At 41.0% G+C, this 21,732-nt stretch overlaps 2 protein-coding genes across 2 annotated transcripts in view; one reads left to right on the top strand and one right to left on the bottom strand.

Annotated features, from left to right (window-relative positions):
* LOC129770635 (calcium uniporter protein, mitochondrial) overlaps positions 1–21,732 on the top strand; it is a 480,509-nt gene that overhangs the window by 418,168 nt on the left and 40,609 nt on the right. The gene's annotated exons all lie outside the window — the stretch shown is intronic.
* On the bottom strand, positions 7,484–9,392 carry LOC129770634 (uncharacterized). The gene is made up of 2 exons (XM_055773592.1): positions 9,103–9,392; positions 7,484–9,039 (listed from the first exon to the last, which is right to left on the bottom strand). Exon 2 carries the CDS (start codon positions 8,921–8,923, stop codon positions 7,535–7,537), a length of 1,389 nt encoding a protein of 462 aa, XP_055629567.1. The 5' UTR covers positions 8,924–9,039; positions 9,103–9,392; the 3' UTR covers positions 7,484–7,534.

Below are 21,732 nucleotides of genomic sequence, written 5' to 3'. Positions count from 1 at the left end.
TCAAATCCAAATTGGCCGCCAGCATGGCGCCATATATATTTCTTCCAAACCTAATCAATATGGGTATCAAATGAAAGGGCTTGACTAGTAGAATACAATTATTGATGAAAAATATAAATCCAAGATGCCGGCCACTACAAAATGGATCTTATTCTTCTTCTTCTTCTTATTGAATGGCGTTAACGTTCCCTGTGGAACTTTTGCCGTCTCAACGTACGCAATAACTAGCGTCATTTAATAAAACTCAGTTGAGATTTCTTAAGCCAAATAACACGCCTTGAATGTATTCCGAGGGGCAAGCTCTAGAATACGCGTGACCACAGTGCAAGTCGAAGGAAATTTCTTTGACGAAAAAAACCCCCGGCCAGAACGGGAATCGAACCTGAACACCCGGCATGATAATGTGAGACGCTAACCACTCGGCCACGGGTGCACCGTGTTCTACTTGTCAATCTGGATTACGTATTTCCTTAAAACCCCATCAATATGGGTATCGACCCATATTGATGGGGTTTTAAGGAAATACGTAATCCATCATTGATACCCATATTACTGGTGTTCTGAGAGAATATGTAATCCGCCATTTTGTAGCGGCCGCCATCTTGGATTTGAATTTTTCATCAGCGACTGTGTTCTGCTAGTCAAACCATTTCGTTTGATACCCATTTTGATGAGATTTTGAGAGAATATGTAATTCGCCATTTTGTAGCGGCTGCCATCTTGGATTAACATTTTTCATAAATTACTGTATTCTACTAATCAAGCCCTTTCATTTGATACCCATATTGATAGAATTTTGAAAATATATATATAAATTAAGTACCAAACACTCGGTTGGGTATAAAAAAACACTTTATTCTTCTTTTGATGTGATACAAGTAGGCACTAACTTAAGACTAACTAATTATTTCACGGGTGATCGGTTTTGTTTAACCGATCAGCGGCGTCAGCGTTTTCTGGTCGTCGATCGTTGGTCCAAAGGTCGGTCGATCATTCTGCGTTGGTCATCAATAATGTGTGTTGATTGTTTTGGTTCTCGGTGGTGCGCCTGTTGCTGGGTGCATTGGTTTCTAGCGTGGTGCGTTGGCCTTGCGTACGTCATCAATATTGGTGTCGGGCACGGTGGCTTCGCCCGGTGGTGTTGTTCTGATGGTGGCGGGAGCTGCCATAACGCCTCCCCCCTAAGACTCAAGCGTCCTCGGTTGATTTGTTTCGTTGTTTGTCGGGCACAAATCCAGATGTTGAGAAAAGGGTGTCGATGAATCGAATTGGTCTATTTTCCGGAATCGAGGTTATTGGTTCTCCGTGGTTATCTTCCGGAGAGCTGATGCCATGTTGGTTATTCTTGATCCGTAAGGTAACAATATCTTCCTTCTGGGTTCGTTGTAGTTGGCTTCTGAATTGGATTTTATATCTGCAGAACAAGAATAGTGATAATAGAATTATGGAGACAAAAGCTATTCCTCCGAGTGTTTGAGAACCCGTAATATGGAGTTTGAGCTTCCGAATTTCTTCTAGATTGATGAGGTTCAATTGGTGTACCTCCTCGATTTCCGTTTTATGTTTGGTTATCTCTATCTCCTTTCCGAATATTGGAGTGAGATATTCGTGTTTTTCTAAGGATTTTGGACTGCCTTTGAATGTGAGGTTTTGCACTGTAACTGTGCAGTTACCTGTTTCGATAATAGTGGGTGTTGATACGATTCGTGAGTCTCCGCATGAGTCCATGATGTGAACTGCTTTGTGAGTATCGATAAGTATGGTACCAGTACTGATTTCTTTTATGATTGGCTGTTCTGGTTGTTTGTGCATAGAGCATTTAGCTTTTCGGTTAATTAATATATTGAGTACGCATTCGTCGGTTATTGGATGCAAAATGTTGCTACCATTCGAGTATGCGCCATATTGAAACAACGGAGCCAATTGTGCAATGACACGGAATTGATTTCAGAGAAAAAAAAATAGACACAAACAGATAAGATGACCTTCTTACTCGTCAATGCGCTCTGTGTATATTGATTTCTTTGCAATCTTTCATTTCCTCGAGAGCTATCAACAAACATCAGCACCGGAATCAGAGGTAGCTACCCCATTCAATCGAAGGATGTTTCGTGACTTGTGAGTAAATTTTCGTTTCATCCTTCGCTAGTGAACGCTTTTTCCGACTTGATGTCACACCGTAGTGTAGCTATTGCTATCTCTACAAAAAGGTAAAACGCGATTCAAAGGCAAACAACTACTTCTAATGTTGTACACGTGTCATTCGGTCCATTGTGAGTGGAACGAGGCGTTCGATACGAGAACCATTGCCATTGAGTTCGCATTGTATGGACTAGATAATCCGTTTTTTTTTTTTTGCCTCTTTTGGTAATTGTGTTTGTGTCATGATATTTTATAAAAATTGATATAACGGGAGGAACATCAGGACAAACATATCCAACATATAAAGGATCACATACATTTGTCCTCGAGACGAACAGAGCACATATTGAGAAATATAAACGATTTATTCAATCACGAGAAAGTACGAGTCATCAACATTGTTCCCGAAAATTCAAAATGGGGTGCAGAAAATATAAGAAGTAATATATTGAGTACGCATTCGTCGGTTATTGGATAATCATTCACGCAGATGAAGCACCTTTCTTTTTGTTCATAGAACGTCTGTTGGTGGTTTGCCACGAAGCGGATGTCTGTGTCGATTCGGGTCCCGTTGATGTTCACAGGTTCAAGCTGCATCAGGGTGTATTTGTTGGGATCAATTACAGGAATTTTTACAATTATAATTATGTGATCGTTTTGTAAAGATACAAGTGCTTGAACGAATTTATAAATTTCATCTTCAAAATTTAGAGTGAGTTGTTGGTTTTTAAGTGTTTTCCAGATGAATTCCTTCTCGGTTAGGCTAATGATATTTTTGTTCAGATAATTGTTTTTTGCAAAGGTGATTTGTTCTTCTAAATCTTCTAAAATTTTCATGAGGATATCAACATTAAAAATCAGATTTATTAGCTCTAGATCGTTTCTAAAGGCTTTGTCATTAGCGTTATTTTGCTCCTTGATTGTTTTTAAAGTTTTTGAAACCTTGTTCACAGTTACTTGTAGTACATTATTAATTTTAATTTGTTTCATTTGATTGTCTATGATGCTGTTGCTATTGTGTTCTAGTATTTCTAGATTTTGGTTGATGAGGTCTAGGTCTTCTTGGTCTGGGTTACCAGCTATAAATTTGATTGTACTGCCTAGTGCATTGATGAGTCCTCTCTTGTGGCGTTTTGGGTAAAATCCGAGTAATTTTTCGTGAACTTTTCTGAGCTTAAGATATAAAGTTTGTCCTATGTGATCTGACATGTTTAGGCCGTTGGCAAGATTTTCTATGAAATTGATATTTTGTTTGAGTTCTTCTAAATTGACTTTGTGCATTATCCGCTCGAATCCTGTTCTAATCCTAACTGTGTCCGTTTTAATCGTGAGAAGTCCATTTTTCGTTGAAACGTCGTTGTATACAGTTGCAGTTGCCAAAGATGTTAATCTGAAATGATTGAGTTATAGTGAGTCGTTCGTATCTGGTTATTAATTCTTAATTCGATTTTTATGTATTTTTATATTATAAGTATCTCTGAAAGTAAGTTCATTATTTTCCTTAATAGTTGATAATTTGTAGGGATCCTTATCTTTGGTTTGCCTTTGACTTATTTTGATATATTTCACTTCCCCTGGTTCTAGTTGCTTAGGCTTTTCGTTATTAGAATTTTTCTCTTCATAGTTTTGTTTCCTTTTTAGGAGTTCCGATTTCACGGCTGATTGTAAATTATTGAACTTTTCTGTTATTTCTTGAGTGTTAGTCGTGTTTTGAATATTAAAGACTATGTCTCGAGGTTTGTTATTTACGGCTGAATGGAAAGTAGTGTTATAAATATCTGTTAAGACGTTAATTTGATCATTCAAGGAGAGGTTTTTGAGTTTTGATTGCATTGTTCTGAACAGCTCTATCAATGTTGAGTGGAACCGTTCCACGATGCCGTTTGCGTTGGAGTTACTCGCATGGTGAATTTCAATGCCCAACTCGTTGAGAAATCCTGTGAAGTCTATTGAAATAAATGATGGTTCCTGGTCGCTGACTATAGTCTTTGGTCTACCGAACAAACGAATATGTTCAGTTATCGCTTTCTTGATATCTACTATGGTTCGTGATTCTAAAGGAATCGCGTTTGCGAATTTGGAAAATGAATCGACTATGGTCAACCACTTTTGTCCCTTCATAAAAAATACGTCTATGTGAACTCGTTCGAACGGCACTTCTCCGAACATACTTTTCCTTATCAATTTAGGTGGGTGCCTATTGTATTTACTTTTTTTGCAGGTATCACAATTGTTTATATGAATTTTGAGTTTTCGATCGAGTTCCGGAAAGAAATATTTCTGAAGAATTTGTTTCTTGTTTTCTTTAGTTCCTCTATGAGCATATTCATGCGTTATTCTGATGATGTCGTCTTGCTCTTGATCCAACCTTATGTCTTCCAATAGGGTATCTGAAATGAAAACTTTGTAAGTGCGGTTGTCTGAAAAATATTTTTTGTATGTTTCCTGAATCAATTGAATGATCTGCAGTGGAACTTTTATGCAGGTTATACCATTCGGGTTTAGAAGGTCTTTAAAAATTTGTAGAATGTCTTCTTCCGTGTATATCGGTTTAGAAATTGTGTGTCGATGGTACTTCGGAAAAATTTGCTCGTACGCTACAATGTCCAGATTGGAGATTTTAAAAATAATTTGCGTTTTGAAAAGGTTTATCGGTTTTTCTGTACACCAGATATAGTAGTCATTACTCGTATCTGCTGAATGTACTGTCATGGAATCGGACTGTTCATTATCGGCATTCTGTTGGGAATTTGCATTAATTTCCTGCTCAGGTTTAATTCGGTGCGTGAAGGATAATGCTTGGTTTTCCGAGTAAATTATTGTCGGATTTTTTCTTAAAATTTTGTCGAGTTCGATTCTCTCTTTATCATTCAAAGAATCGTCCGAGATTACATATTGAGATTTTTCAAAATTCTTAATTGGTTGCTCTGAAATATCAAATTCTTCATTGTCAGTTTTGAGTTCCGAAAGGTTGATTTCAATTGCGGATTTTGTGTGATTACGAGCTGCGATGTAGGCTTCCCTGTTGGAGCTATGGTACACTCCTGGAAGTATTGAAAACTCGCCCAGGTTCATTTCGTCAGCTATAACGAAATCTCCGTCCTTTCTCGTCGTGATCTTTGTGAATTGGAATTCCTGTTCGTTCAGATGTATTGCACCGTTAGTTGGAAATTTTTTCTTGAGTTTGAATTCCTTTCTTCCAACCTTCAGGATGTTGCTTCTGATGTTTAGTTGTGCATTTAAATCTCTCAAGGATTCATATCCTATGAGTCCATCAAAGAACTCATGAAATTTGAATACAAAAAATTTCAATTTCTTCTTGATTTGGAAGACATCTAAAGAAGCAGATTTGTTGATTTCGTGGGTCCCATTAACGTTCGTAACCTTAACTCCATTTTCATCCTTACAATTATCGATAATGACATGTTCTGGTGAAATGTAATTTTTATTGGCACCCGTGTCAATTAAAAATTTCATTTCTCCTTTCGTAGTTATCACCGTTAGGTATGGTATGAAATTGTTGTTCATCACGTTTTTCGATTTACGTTTGCTCCCAGCTGAAAATTTAGCTCGTCGGGCAAATCGTCGTGTTCGTATTCAGAGTCGTCTGTTGCGGGGTCAAGTTCAGGTTCACTGTACCCTTGCTCTTGCTCTTTCGGCTCATGATTGTTTATTTGCATTTTGGATTGATGCGTTTTCATTGTAACGTCATCGTCGTATGTTCGTTTGGTATTCTTAAATTTCCCAGAACTGGGTTTGGACTGACCCGGATAGTTCTGTTGGGGTTGTCTCTGAATGGATGCCGGTTGTTGTTTATTTGCGAATGGTTGGTCATTCCATTTGCTTTTGCTCGTGCTTGCTATCTGACTATTCGGTTGTTTATCGAATTTTTGCCGATATGCAGCATTTGAATATTGAAGCGTTGTATTATAAGCCTCTTCTAAAGTGTCTGGCCTATAGCTTCTCACAAACATTGAAAGTTGTTCCCCTAAACCGTCGATAAAACGAGTGAGGGTCATTAGACTTATCAGTTTGTTGATTTCCATTGTCGCGAATTTATAATCCTCAATCGATGCTGCGGTTGATTTTCACTTTTAATAATTGTAAAAAAATGTCACTTACAGTAGGATATAGTACATCCTCCTGGAGTCTTCAGTTGTGCCGTTCCTGTAGGTTCCTGTGGGTCCTTCTCTCGCTTTGTATCCCGCAAGCTGTGTGATGTGCGCTCACCAGCGGCCTTTTCGCCGGAGATCCAATTGTTCCCGATGAACTTCGCTCGAGTTGGGTAGCGTGGTGGTCCGTGTAGGTTTTTTCACTTCACTTCCTTTTCTGGTAAAAGGCACTTTTTGTTCAATCACTTATCACCACTTCCACAGTTCCGTAGACTGCGCCAATTAAGTACCAAACACTCGGTTGGGTATAAAAAAACACTTTATTCTTCTTTTGATGTGATACAAGTAGGCACTAACTTAAGACTAACTAATTATTTCACGGGTGATCGGTTTTGTTTAACCGATCAGCGGCGTCAGCGTTTTCTGGTCGTCGATCGTTGGTCCAAAGGTCGGTCGATCATTCTGCGTTGGTCATCAATAATGTGTGTTGATTGTTTTGGTTCTCGGTGGTGCGCCTGTTGCTGGGTGCATTGGTTTCTAGCGTGGTGCGTTGGCCTTGCGTACGTCATCAATATTGGTGTCGGGCACGGTGGCTTCGCCCGGTGGTGTTGTTCTGATGGTGGCGGGAGCTGCCATAACGTATATATGGCGCCATCTTGTAGTGGGGTCATCTTGTGAAAATACAATAAATAATTGAATTAATTAAAAAAAATTTGTACCAAATGTGTTTCCATTTAGTCCCGCTACTCATGACGCACCCGTTAATAAGTTCTACAAGAATTAACAAATAATTTCTCTCATGAAATTACAAAGAAAACAAGTGTCCGGATTCAAAAGCAAAAGTATCCGGATTTAAAATCACGACACGACGAAAGAAATTTCAAATTTTGAACAAATATAACAAGATTTTGTGGAATTCTGTGATTTATGACTTAGATGAAAGCCTTCTAATTCTATAGGAACGCTAATTTTTTATGCTATGATATGTCAATACTTTTTAGTAGTTGAAGTTATATTCGTAAGCGCTTAAGCGTGCGGGATTCGATGCTTTACTATATTCCGTTCGTATTGTTTTCGCATTCCGTTCGAGCTGTTTGCCCTTCGAACATTAAATGGGCAAAACGTTCGAAATAGGGGGAAAGAAGTCTGTCGTATTTTCGGGAAAATATGGTACAATTTGGTGACAAAGTTTTATGATACTGTTTTTTGAGCTAATATTAAATAGTCATTTTATTTTAAAAATACAAACAAATCAAATAATAAATAACATTTATGAAATCTCACAATTCTCTCATGTTTGGCGAATGGCATAGCTCTAATTGGTTTGCCGCATCCTTCACATTTCTGTTGCTATCACATGTTCTCCGTATGTCCGTAAATATAAGATCGTGTTCAATAACTGTTGGTATTTCATTTATGGCTTCCCCCGCTTGTATGACTTGACTAGCAGACAAAGCTCGGTCAATGATCTCCGGCGTATCTGTCAGGGTATGATCGACGAAGTTCCAATCTTCCACCTCCAGTACTGCGACTTCCGCCATCGGAACTTTGACAACTCCATCACTATTTTTTATCGAGACGAAAGCGCTCTGCCCACCATGCGTAGTATGGATTTCGATTACGCGACCCCTCAGCCATCGTCCAGACGGACTGCGGTCCATCGTTATGACAATGTCGTCACATTTTATCGGTGTCACATCGTTCGTCAATTTGTGCCGTTTCGCCAGTGTCGGTATGTAAGTCGTTCTCCAGCGGTCCCAAAAGTGTCGCAACGCATGCGCAACAACAGTTTTCCATTGTTCCTCGAGGGTATCCAGTGTGCCCAATGACGCATATCCTCTGTTATGATGTTTCAAAGCATGCAATGGTGTTCGGATCTCATCTTCTGGCTGCATGACTGGAATATGCGTTAAGGGTCTTGAGTTTATGATGAATTCCGCTTGGATTAGGAGTGGTTTCAAGAATTTCACATTTGGCTTTCTAGGGGCAAGCGAATTGAGCATACTCTTAAGAGACGATTTGATGGTCTCCATGAACCTTTCCCACGCTCCTTCGTTGTGTGCTATCGTGGGAGAGTTGAAAGTCCATTGAACATGCGTAGATGATTTGTTGTTTCGTTGCATTATTTCGTTAAGAAATTGGATGAAAAATGTCATTTCCGTGTTTTTATCAAGGAAGCTCTTCCCATTGTCGCTGTATAAGTGCATTATTTTCCCTCTGCACTTTCGGAAGCTTCGAAGACAGTCTAAGAAGGAATCTTCGGACAGCTCTTCCGCCAACTCAAGATGAACAGCTCTCGTAGATACGCATGTGAATATCACGAACCCCATTTTCGCTTCTGTTGTCGAATCTGCGATAGCTTCGAAAGGCCCGAAGTAGTCAACGCCGGAGAACATGAAGGGAACGTCGGGGAGTGTCTCCCCCCGTAACGGAGGACAAGCGTCGCTACAGCGCCCACAACACATCAGATTTGAGATGTTCCCAATAGATAGTAGCCGCATCTTTGCTTCGATTTCGGCACACTTGATAGAAACACAACGCAACGATTTCACACATGATAAGTGGAATTGACGATCGCACTCTTGGCATTCCACCATAGCTGCAGGAGTATCCCGTTCAGTGCATATGCAGCAATGATCTGGCTTATTTATGATTAGGCAGATGGTCATGTTTCCTTAATGTGTTTCTAGTGTACCGATTTGACGGACGGATGAAAATTTTTCGTTTTTCGGATTATAAGGTAAATTTTGTTGTTGATATAGGGTCCGTACATCAGCGGTTTCACCTAAGGAACGGTAAAATCTTAGGGTCACCTAAAACTCTTTAGAAAATAAAACCTCCAAATTACTTTTCAATAAAGTTTCCTCTCGGTACAACGTAAGTTTCTCCGAATACACAGTAAGATCTCGAACCCGCTCATGGGCACTAGCCTACTCGCTGGACGATTACCACAATAATTCACGCCCAATCGATTTTTAGGACAACACGTTTTAATAATGAATTTATGTATGTACTTTCAAAATCCTACACAAAACGCGAACTCAATTTCATTTTTCTAACAATAACATTCCTTACGTTCTGTGGATAGTCAGCTGTTCTGAATACGAAAAAGGGAGCGAGCGATCTGATTGTTTTGTGTGATATTGCTCTTTATGAAAGAGACTAAGGGATGCTGTATGGATAAGCAGGACGACAATGTCGCTGAGAGCTTTCTATAGATTACGTTCGCTTGGGATGCTCAATTTTATTCGAAATTATCATAATCAGGGTACAATTCTCGAGAAAATTTTGAAAGGTCCTAAGTAACAAACCATTCATCTCGAGAAAAACGAAGGCAAAATTTTCAAAATGTTTTTTAAAGAGCCTGGCTGGGTAATGAAGTAGAAATTGTCCCAAACCAAATCACCAGTTTTTGAAAAATATTGTATAGGGTAACAAATAAGAAATTTTGGACATTTTTTTAATTCCTATGTGGTTCACCATAGGATCTATGGTGAAGAACGTATTTTTTCGTTGATTTCACGCTATGTCGATAGCTTAGAGTTAAAACTTTGAAAAAGAACAGGCTAAAAGTGCATCTTACTATTGTGTATCGAGAAAAAAATATAAAACACTAGCTGACCCGGCAAACTTCGTCTCGCCAAAAATTTGTTTTTTGTTATCAATACCTTCAAACATTCACGTTTTCTTACTATGAGCAAGTGCATGGGTCCAATCGCAGAACTGTTCATTGATTGATCTTCTATTCGTCTCCGTTGAATTTTCTTTTTACTAAAAAATTCCTAGTATTTCTAACAAAACTCATCATTATAATATCAGATTATTTTCAGACACAATTCTCGTTCAAGATTTTTCAACCACTTGTAAATAACATGTTTCTCCGTTACATGAGATAAATGTTTCATAGAGAAAATATGATAGAATAAAGACAGCCCTAAAACGGACAATTCCTTCCTCGAATTCTGCTCTTATCAACACATCCGGCGATCCTTTTTTTTGTATAGATAGAAGAAGGTATAGGAGTGCGTTTCATCACATTACAATCCATTTCCAATTCGAACAAAGATCAATTTCGCTAGCGCAAACATCAAATGGACTAACAGCACTTGTCACTATGTAATTGTAGAACATATGGGAATTGGTTTTTCCGAACTTTCCATTTTTCCTTCAGAGTTTTCCGAAAATTTTCAATTGTCATGCTTGGCTGGAATATTTTTGGTTCAAATGTGTGTAATATTTTTATGGACCCCCTCTCCATTCCAGAGGAGGGAGGGGTGTCAGAAACCCTCACATCCCAAACTGTGCTTGATTAGCTTTCGAGTTATGCAGAAATTTGTGTTTCATTTGTATGACAGCCCACTCTTAGAGAGCGGGAGGAGTGTCCAACCACCATAGAAATATTTATAGCATCCTAAAACCTCCACATGCCAAAATTGGTTTCGTTTGCTTGATTAATTCTCGAGTAATTCTGAAATTTGTGTTACATTTGTATGGCAGCTCCCTCTTAGAGAGGGAGGTGGAGAGTCTAACCACCATAGAAACATTTATTGCACCCTAAAACCTCGATATGCCTAATTTGGTTCCATTTTCTTGAACAATTCTCCATTAATGCAGAAATGAGTGTTTCATTTGTATGGCGGATGAAGTAGGAGTATGGAATATAGTTTCTTTCCACAACGGCCTTTCTCAAGGCTAGAGGTGGAAACCAAAAATAGAATAGAATGAAAACACAGATGCGAGTGAGCTAGCATAACACAACGAGCGGATATCATTCATGCCTAATGCTGATTCCACACACATACACACACAGCTCGATACAAGGAGAGGAAGCCCTCTGTATCGAGGTGTGCTACGACAAAGAAAAGCAGCAGCCGAGAATTTTTTGTGCTAGTGCGGATATGGAAGAGTATCCAGTATTTGGAATATAGATATTTACTGCATTTATTTAGATAAAAGTATATTTCACAAAAGTATGCTTTTAAATTCCAGCAGGGTAACCTTACTGTTGCATGTTGTGGGGTTCGATTACATCTTAAGCGGAATATAGGAGCAAAAGAGTTCATAGTTTGTGATCGATATCTGAGTGTGAAGAAGAGAGTCTGATGCGAGTTGAACCAAATAAACGAGAAGTGCTGATAGCTTTCGACTCTACTCGACTCTTTCGAGTCTACTGAAGTGATAAAAATCCAATAGCTAAAAAGATATTACAAAAATTTCGATGCATTCTAAAATAGTATCCGAAGTGATAAACAAGTGGATCGAATAATACAATTCCGTAGTTCTACGTCGAAAACTGCGGTCGTGTCCTAGATACAACCCATTACAATTTTTTTATTTTCCTGAAATATTAGGCTGTCAAAAAAGTCCTGCGGTATTTTTTTTGAATTTTCATTTGTTCATAAAATTAGTTACAATCATCTGTTTTAAGTCAAATATGCGCTGTTTTGTTCGATGACTTGTTCCCAACGAGATGCCAACTTCATAATACCCCTGTTATAGAAGCTCGCTTCCTTATTGGCAAAAAACTCGGATAGCCAATTTTCACAGGCCTCTTTTGTGGCTAACTTCTGACTACCTAGCTCGTTCGGTGGTAGTGGTAGTCACTTGGTGCAAGGTCCGGACTATACGGCGGATGCAAAAGAACCTCCCATCCGAGCTCCCGGAGCTTCTGGCGCGTCACCAAAGAAGTGTGTGGCCTGGCGTTGTCCTGATGGAAGACTATGTGGCCTCTGTTTATCAAAGATGGCCTCTTCTTCATGAGTGCTACCTTCAAGCGGTCCAGTTGTTGGCAGTACAGGTCCGAATTGAGCGTTTGGCCATAGGGAAGCAGCTCATAATAGATTATTCCTTGACAATCCCACCAAACACACAGCAGAACCTTCCTGGCCGTTAATGAGGGCTTGGCCACCGTCTGAGCCGCTTCAGCGGGCTTCGACCACGACCGTTTGCGCTTCACGTTGTCGTAAGTGACCCACTTTTCATCGCCAGTCACCATCCGCATCAGAAACGGGTCGATTTTGTTGCGATTCAGCAGCGATTCACATGCGTCGATACGGTCAAAGATGTGTTTTTGCGTCAACGTGTGTGGCACCCATACATCGAGCTTCTTTGTGAATCCAAGCTTCTTCAAATGGTTAATAACGGTTTGATGACTTATCCCCAGCTCTTGGCCGATGCTACGGCTGCTACTATGCCGGTCTTTCTCGGCTAATTCAGTGATTTTGTCGCAATTTTCGACGACAGGCCTTCCGGAGCGTGGCGCATCTTCGACGACCTCTACACCAGAACGAAAACGTTGAAACCATCATTGTGCGGTGGAAATGGAAACTGTATCGGGTCCATAAACTGCACAAATTTTATTGGCAGCTTGAGATGCATTTTTGCCTTTGTCATAAAGTCTTGTCCAGTTAGAATCCGTACGGAAGAAATCATTTATATCTCGGAGATAGAATGACATACAAAAAAGAGTGATCAACCAAAAGAAAGATATATTCTTGCACTTTTACAAAAAAATGTCCTTAAAATTATTTTTCTTCATTTCTGATGAAACTTCTCACTTTTCTGGTGATTCCTCCCATCAAACGTTGCACAGCGGCAGTGTCGACCTCTGTGGCCAGTTTTTTCCAGAATCTGGTCATCCCTGCAGCGTCCCGAGCCATTTTTCCGGTCTTCTTTAGCTTCCGCTTCATAATCGCCCAATATTTTTCAATTGGGCGGAATTGGGGGCAGTTTGGTGGGTTGAACTCCTTCTCGATAAAATCCACCCCGTTGTCGCGGTACCACTGGAGAACCTCCCGGCTATAGTGGCAACTCGCTAAGTCAGGCCAAAACTTAACGGGACCATTGTGTGCCTTTATGAAAGGCAACACACGCTCCTTCAGGCACTCTTCCTTGTACAATTTCGAATCCATGGTCTTTGTAGTGATGAAAACCGGCGTCTTCGCACCACAGGTGCATATACCCTGCCAGATCATCATCTTCTTGGCAAATTTGTCCATGAACATGAACTTGAATTTGGCGGGGACATCGCCTCGTGCCGTGGAAAGATAAAATTTTTGTCCCGGAAGTTGGCCGAAGTCCATTTTTACATAAGTTTCGTCATCCTGGAGCAGGCATCCATGGTACTTCGTTAGTACCTGATAATACAACTTACGAGCGCGAGTTTTCGTCACTAGACTCTGCTTCATCGTCCTATTTGGTTGCTTGATTGCTTTGTAGGAATGAAGTCCAGCTCGGTGAATGATTCGTCGAACGGTACTACGAGCGGCACCGTATTTCTGAGCGATATCATGTTCGGACAGTCCAGGGTTTGCTCTGACGGTTCTCAACACCTTCCAATTCAGCTGACGATCGTAGGTTCCGCTTCGACGCTTCTTTTGAACCGCCCGGTCCACGCTGTTCCGCTCGCGGAATCGTCTGAGCACATCACATACGGTAGTTTTAGCGATATCCAACTGTTTCGCGATCTTCGCACCCGACCACGTTGGATTGTCAACGTGGGTGTGCAAGATTAATTTTCTTCTTCTGTCTTCCATGTGGAATAACTCCGGACTTACGGCACGAAAAAATTTGAAACTTTTACCACCAGAAGAGGAAACATTTGTAAACAAACCGCTGTAAAAACTTTCTTGCAGCGGCCACTGACTGTGCCGCTGTAAAATGTGCAACGCGTACGGATTCTAACTGGACAAGACTTTAGTAGTACTGTAAAATATATCCGATTTTCTCTTTATTTTGCTCCATATTTGCGACACTATAACTCACGAACGACTTAACCAAACAAAACACTGTCAAGGACTATATTATAGCGCGCAAAAATACCTTCCCAACAAGCTATAGTATGACTCGATACAATGAATACAACTAGAACTACGCGCTTACAACGACACCTCGCGGAAATACCGCAGGACTTTTTTGACAACCTAATATATGGAAAGTGCCCCCAAACCTTTGCACCAGGACTATAGAAAATATTGTATGGGGTACCAAGTTAGAAAATGAGGTAATTTTTCGGAATCCTTATATGGTTCACTATAAGCACTATGGTTGACACGTTGAGTGCCACGGTTTTATAACGACTCTACGTAAATTTTAGAACGCATTAGGACCATCTTTTCTTATCGTAGTGGAAGGTATTTTTGTACGAGAGGGAATGCTTATTAGCTTATATGCATATATTAGTTACCTTTACCTTTATTATCATCCCTCACTCCAAAATGAAATAAAATAAAATGAAAAAATAAATGTTATACTGTCAGTTATCGGTGACTGACGCAGCCTGAGCGGAAACTCGGTGTCAGTCACCGGTGACTGACGTGGCAGTCAAAGTGTTAATAACGTAGTTTTTCTGTTTTTCACGCCATTCTCAATAGGCTTGGAAATGAAAATTGAAGAAATACTCAAAGTGCATCTACTATAGAGTAGCGCGGGACAATAGTGCGCATTGGCCTTTTTGAAGCAAACGAGCATAAAAATTCGACAACAGTGTATTCGTTTGATACATTATTACGCCAGCAGCTCACACATATAAACAAGATACATTTCATGAAAGTGACATAAAGTTATGAGGTAAAAAGAGTTTTACGATGTTTTGATCAATTTTTTTCAGTTTTGGAGATGACGATTTACTTACCTCAAATAACGCGCGGAAAGCCCGAAGCTACACTGTCAAAAAACCTTCATTCTATAGTACATGATAGTGCGTATTCGTTTTTGTGAAAAAGTTCAAGAGCTTTTTTTAAAAATTCGATTAGTTCAAAAATTGCTTGTGGGGCAAAGGTGCGCAGTGGCCGAGGGGTAAACGTTCGCACTAGCGTTTCGTTCTGAAAAAAAATTATAAAATGTTTTGAACAAAATTTTTAACGGGACCCACAAGAAGAAAACTGATTTGAAGAAATGCACTCCAAAAATGCTCGAATGGCCCGACAGAGGCTTCGGGAGAGAGTCTCGAAGCGTCGGATTGTGGCAGACCTCGGAGTTTTTGTATTAGCTCTGAAGAAGAGGCTCATATCAGAAAGTGATTTATTTATTTTTTTTTTTTCCAAAATATATTTTTTATTAAGGCACATGTGGCGTTAGCCTGACGGGGCCGGGAGTCCAATATTTTGACAATTTTTGTCTTACAACTATGTTAGTAATATGTAACCGATTACTCGCGGTTGGCTCGAGGTTAGTATTACAAGTGTTCTCATAATTAGTATGTTGCAGTCTTCGATGCTCTATACGTGTGCCCGACACGGGCTACTTCCTATTGGGATGCAGCTGACCATTAATCAGCAACGCTCCCTAGTCTGTACCCCATATCTAGCGTGGTGCGTCTTTCTCGACTCGAGGAATCCAGGATAGAATGGTCACTAGCCGGCGCAATCATCAGTTCGTGTAGAGTTGTCATGAGCGGTACAACCTTTGGCTCTTGTTGAATGATCAGTGGACTGCACAACCTTCGGCCCGTGCATCTGTAAAGAGTGTGTGTATGTATTGCCGCGACTATGTAAAAGTTTATCGATCGGATAGGAGGGATATGAAACGGGGACACAACGAAGGAAACATCATTAAACGTTGACATCGGCGTTTCTGAGGAACAGGTATAGATGAAGCAGAAGATCAGGATCCCGGCTACCTAAGATATCCCGGACGGGGATATCCGATTTTCTGCCTTGTGCTCTCAGTGCTCTAGAGAGCTGAGAGCGAGCAGCATGGAACCGGATACACGACCAGACAACATGCTCGATGTCGTGGTAGCCATCGCCACAATCACAAAGATTGTTTGCTGCGAGCCCAATGCGATAGAGATGCGCGTTTAGGTTGTAGTGATTGGACATAAGCCGAGATATCACGCGAATGAAATCACGACCTACATTCAATCCCTTGAACCATGCACTCGTCGAGACCTTAGGGATAATCGTGTGTAACCAACGACCGAACTCATCTTCACTCCACATGCGCTGCCAACTAACGAGTGTGTCCTGACGAGGAATGTGAAAAAATTCATTATAGGCAATTTGCCTTTCAAAAAGTGTGCCTTCTGAAGCGCCCACCTTAGCTAGCGAGTCCGCTTTCTCATTCCCCGGAATCGAGCAATGAGAGGGAACCCATGCTAAGGTAATCTTGAATAATTTTTCGACCAAAACACTCAATAGATGTCTTATTCTTGTTAGGAAATAAGATGAGCGTTTATCAACCTTCATTGAGCGGATTGCCTCTATTGAGCTGAGACTGTCTGAAAAAATAAAATAATGGTCGATGGGCAGTGTTTCAATGATCCCTAGAGCATAGTATATCGCACCCATTTCTGCGACATACACGGAACAAGGATCTTTGAGTTTGAAAGAGGCACTGGAATTTTCATTGAAGATGCCGAAGCCAGTGGACCCGTTTATGCATGAACCGTCAGTAAAGAACATTTTATCAGATCTAACTTTCCCATATTCTGCCGAAAATATCTTCGGAATGTAATCGGAGCGTAGATGATCTGGTATTCCATGGATTTTTTGTCGCATGGACAGATCAAAAATGACAGAGGAATTGCAAAAGTATGGGAAGCAAACTTGGTTGGAGATGCCTGGTGAAGGGTGCACGTCGTGGGTAAGGTACTCATGGTATAAAGACATAAAACTTGACTGAGGAGTCAGTTGGAGTAGATTTTCGAAATTATCAATCACCAATGGATTCATGATCTTGCAACGGATGAGAAATCTGTAGGATAATTCTGTGAACCGAAGAGTAAGCGGGGGTACTCCTGCCAAAACTTCGAGACTCATCGTATGTGTCGAATGCAAACACCCCATGGCTATACGCAAGCAACGATATTGTATCCTCTCCAGCTTGAGAATATGAATCCTGGCAGCTGATCGGAAGCAAAAACTGCCATATTCTAACACTGACAATATCGTTGTTTTGTACAACTGAATGAGGTCTCCTGGATGGGCGCCCCACCATGTTCCGGTTATTGTTTGGAGAAAATTGATTCTTTGCTGGCATTTCTGTTTCAAATACGCAATGTGTCTCCCCCAGGTACATTTAGAATCAAAATATACACCCAGGTATTTGAAAAACATAGAGTGTTGGATCGTTTTGCCGGATAGGTAAAGCTGGAATTGGGCGGGTTCGTGCTTCCTAGAAAAAACGACCATTTCAGTTTTCTCCGTAGAGAATTCGATACCCAGCTTGAGGGCCCACGTGAACAGATTGTTCAGGGTATCTTGCAACGACTTTTGCAGAGCGACGGGATTAGTACCCATGATGGAAATAACTCCATCGTCTGCAAGTTGTCTCAGCGTGCAGTCTCTAGTGAGACAATCATCCATATCATTGACGTAAAAACTGTACAAGAGGGGGCTTAGGCAGGAGCCTTGCGGTAGGCCCATAAAACTGTAACGAGAAGATTTTGAGTTGCCATGAGAGAAATTCATGTGCTTTTCTGACAGTAAATTGTACAGGAAATTATTCAGAATTGGTGAAAGTCCACGATTATGAATCTTCTCTGAGAGAATTTCCATGGAAACTGAATCAAATGCCCCTTTGATATCGAGAAAAACGGAAGTCATTTGTTCTTTGCGAGCAAATGCGATTTGGATTTCAGAAGATAGCAGCGCGAGACAATCATTCGTCCCTTTACCTCGGCGGAAGCCAAACTGCGTATTTGACAGCAAATTGTTCGCTTCAACCCACTTGTCCAAACGAAGTAGAATCATTTTCTCTAACAATTTGCGAATACAGGATAACATTGCAATCGGCCTATACGAGTTGTGATCGCAAGCCGGCTTGTTGGGTTTCCGTATGGCTATCACTCTCACTTGTCTCCAGTCATGCGGGACAATATTCAGCTCCAGAAACTTGTTGAACAAGTTCAGCAAACGCTGTTTTGCCAAGTCGGGAAGATTCTTCAACAAGTTGAATTTAATCTTGTCCGACCCCGGAGCTGAATTGTTACATGAGAGGAGGGCAATTGAGAATTCCACCATCGAAAAATTCTCATAATCGCATTGGAGCGGAATATCGCATCGCGTACGACGCTTTGTGCAGGAACAGAATCGGGACAAACCTTCCTTGCAAATTTGAAAATCCAACGGTCAGAGTATTCCTCACTTTCATTGGTATGGTTCCAGCCACGCATTCTCCTAGCCGTATTCCAAAGAGTACTCATAGCGGTCTCCCTTGATAAACCATTGACGAACTTTCACCAATATCCACGCTTTTTTGCTTTAATCAGACCTTTTAGTTTGGCTTCTAGAGCTTGGTACTTTCGAAACCATTCCACTGATCCAGTTTTCCTGAATTTTTTGAAAGCGGATGATTTTTCAAGGTAGACCTTTGAACACTCCTTGTCCCACCAAAGTGATGGAGGACGACGTCGGAAAGTGGTAGCCGGTACACGTTTCTTTTGAGCTTGAAGTGCGCTATCGTAAATCAAACTTGATATAAAATTATACTCTTCAAGGGAAGGAAGTTCATGCATCGAAATGATTGCTTCAGATATTAATTCTGCAAATTTTCTCCAGTCAATATTCTTCGTGAGGTCATACGCAATATCGACTGACTCACTAGATTTTGATTCATTGGCGATCGATAAAATTATTGGTAGGTGATCACTACCGTGGGGATCTTGGATTACCTTCCATGTGCAATCCAGGGATAATGAAGAAGAGCAGAGAGATATGTCTAGCATGCTTGCCCGTGCAGGAGGGTTGGCTATCCTAGTTGCTTCCCCAGTATTTAAAACTGTCATGTTGAAGTTGTCGCACAGATCATAAATCAACGTGGCACGGTTGTCATCGTAGAGTGACCCCCATGCTGTTCCATGGGAGTTGAAGTCACCTAAGATTAACCGCGGCTCCGACAATGCCTCGATAATATCAAAGAACTGATGGCGGCCTACAGTAGTCCTGGGAGGAATATATATCGAAGCAATGCAGAGTTCTTTGCCATTGATTTGTATCTGGCAAGCGACAACTTCAATGCCTGTAATCGATGGGATAGTGACTCTATAGAAGGAGTGACGTTTTTTGATCCCCAATAGTACGCCACCAAACGAGTCGTTACGATCTAGGCGAATAATGTTGAAATCGTGAAAATTCAGCTCGTCGGCTGAACAAAGCTATGTTTCACAGAGAGAAAATACATCACAGTTAGAACTGTGAACTAAAAATTTAAATTGGTCTAGTTTAGGGATGATGCATCTGCAATTCCACTGTATGACAGTGGTCAAATCCTTGACCTCTTGCGCTGAATTAGGCATCGAGGGAAATGAACGCTGCTAAAAAACCACATTTTTCTTTCAAAAATGTTCTCACAACCGGAAGCAAACATAATACTATGCTTTTAAGAGGATCATTTATATTTAAAGCATTTAAAATGTTATCCACAAGGTCTGAAAGCGCAAGCAGGCCAGGTAGTGGCTGTTGCTTCGACCGCGAAAATGGAACAGACGTGTTCGTTGTTGTTCCGGGAAGTGCTGAGGACCCCTGGTTGGTAGCATGACCACGTAAACCGGGAGGTACTTGCTTCGGCCTATTCTCAGCACGTTCAGTTCGAGGCTTCATTCCAACTTGGGAAGTTTCGGTATTCTTTCTGGGGAGTGATGGAAAAGAAGTAGTTTTTCTTTTCCTGATGGAACCCAGCGATGTACCGGAACATCCGGCATTGGGAGCGTCAGCAACAGGCTCGTCGTTCTGCAGAATGGAGTAGGGATTGTCCTGTGTCGTTGGCACGGAACTCTTAAGCATTTCTGCAAAAGTCCGCTTGGAACGTTCCTTCAAGAAACGCTTGAGTTTTTCCCCTCGTTGTTTGTACACCGGGCATTGAATAAGATCATGAGGAGTCCCGCCGCAATGAAGACACTTGTGCTCTTTCGCGCAAGGATTCTCATCATGGCTCTCTCCACAATCTGCGCAACGTTTTTTATTGCAACAATAGGCGGCCGTGTGACCGAGTTGCATACATTTGTTGCATTTCATTACCCGGGGTACAAACAACCGAACAGGTAAACGAAGTGCCCCTATTGCAACGTAATTTGGAAGGGCGGAACCCTCAAAAGTCACACGAAAAGAGTTTGTCCGATTGAGAATTCTTTTGTCATTTTTATGTGACACAGATTTCAGTCGATCGCATGCAAGAATCTTCACAGTTTTTAGTGTGGAGTTCTTGAAGCGACCGACACCATCGATTATCTCTTTTCGGGTCAAACCCTTTTCGGTTATTACGCCGTCTATTTCGACGTTGCAACAGGGTACGTATACACGATACTCAATCGCAAAGAGGTCGCAGCGCGTTATTTTGTTCGCTTGGGTCCTGCTTGAGACGACAACTCGTAGTTTGTCTGGCCCCATCCGTGTAATTTCGGTAACGTCAGAAAAATGTTGAGTTAGTTCCTTCGAGATACGAATGACATTGAGAGGTTTGGATTTTCGTCTAAAGTACACAATGAATGGGCCTTTGGAGCCTTCAGGGTATTCTTTAGGACGAAAATCCTGTTTCTCGTCGATTTCCTCATCTTCGGAACTATCAACTTCGTAAACAGAATTTTCTACCTCAATTTCTGCTTCATCCTCCTGCTCTTCAGGAGGAGGTTCGGTATCAGAAACATTCAATTGCGTCAACGGGGGGTCCTTTCCGCCCTCAGCCATATTAGAAAAATCGGCCAACTGTTCGATATGAACAGAATATAATAATTATCAAAATGAATAAGTAAAAAAAAATATATTATAAGGTTATGCTGCGGATAATATTTATATTAATTTATTTTATTTATATAAAATTCTGAAATGAAAAAAAGGTCCAATAAAATTTCAACGGTAATGTAACCAAGAAAAAATAGACACCCCTAATGCCAACGTTTGCCGATTTGGTAAACACACAGATGAACAATGGTGTAAATCGAGCACAGATGGTAGAAGGAATGATAGGAGGACAAAAGAAAAATAAACTTATACTTGCCGCTGCTGTGTGGCGTGTGTGATAAATCTGTCTGAATTGTATCCTCTGCGTCTCGGTCGCGCACCACTTTGAGCTTCGCTCTACTCGCAAGCGCAACCGATGAAAAAAAACACAGTCTGATTCGCTGTGGAAAAAAACACCTTTGTTGGATCGTTTCGAAAACCTATCCGATCTACTTGCGAGTTATCGAACGAATGAATTTATGATTTATGATTTGAATCTTTTTTTATTGACATTTCTACTTCTGCTGGGATGTGTCAGCGAGCACCTACGGCGGTTCAGATAGGTATTTACGAGTGAGCAGTCTGAGAATCTGGTGGACCACTGCAGGGCACTGGACAAAGTTTACTATGGTGTGACTCTCAAAGATTTACGGCGTCTGGCGTTTGATTTTGCGGAAGCCAACAACCTCCAGCACGAATTCAACCAAGTTGCAAAACTGGCAGGAAGAGATTGGGATTCGTCTGTCTCTTAGAACCCCACAACAGGGTAACGAAGCAACAGCGCTCCAAGGCAAAGCGTCGGAATCCTCAGAACCGAAATC

Source organism: Toxorhynchites rutilus, chromosome 2 (genome assembly GCF_029784135.1).
Source record: "Toxorhynchites rutilus septentrionalis strain SRP chromosome 2, ASM2978413v1, whole genome shotgun sequence".
Classification (NCBI taxonomy): Eukaryota; Metazoa; Arthropoda; class Insecta; order Diptera; family Culicidae; genus Toxorhynchites; species Toxorhynchites rutilus.
The sequence above is the reverse complement of the archived record's forward strand: the minus strand, read 5'-3'. Positions and strand labels throughout refer to the sequence as shown.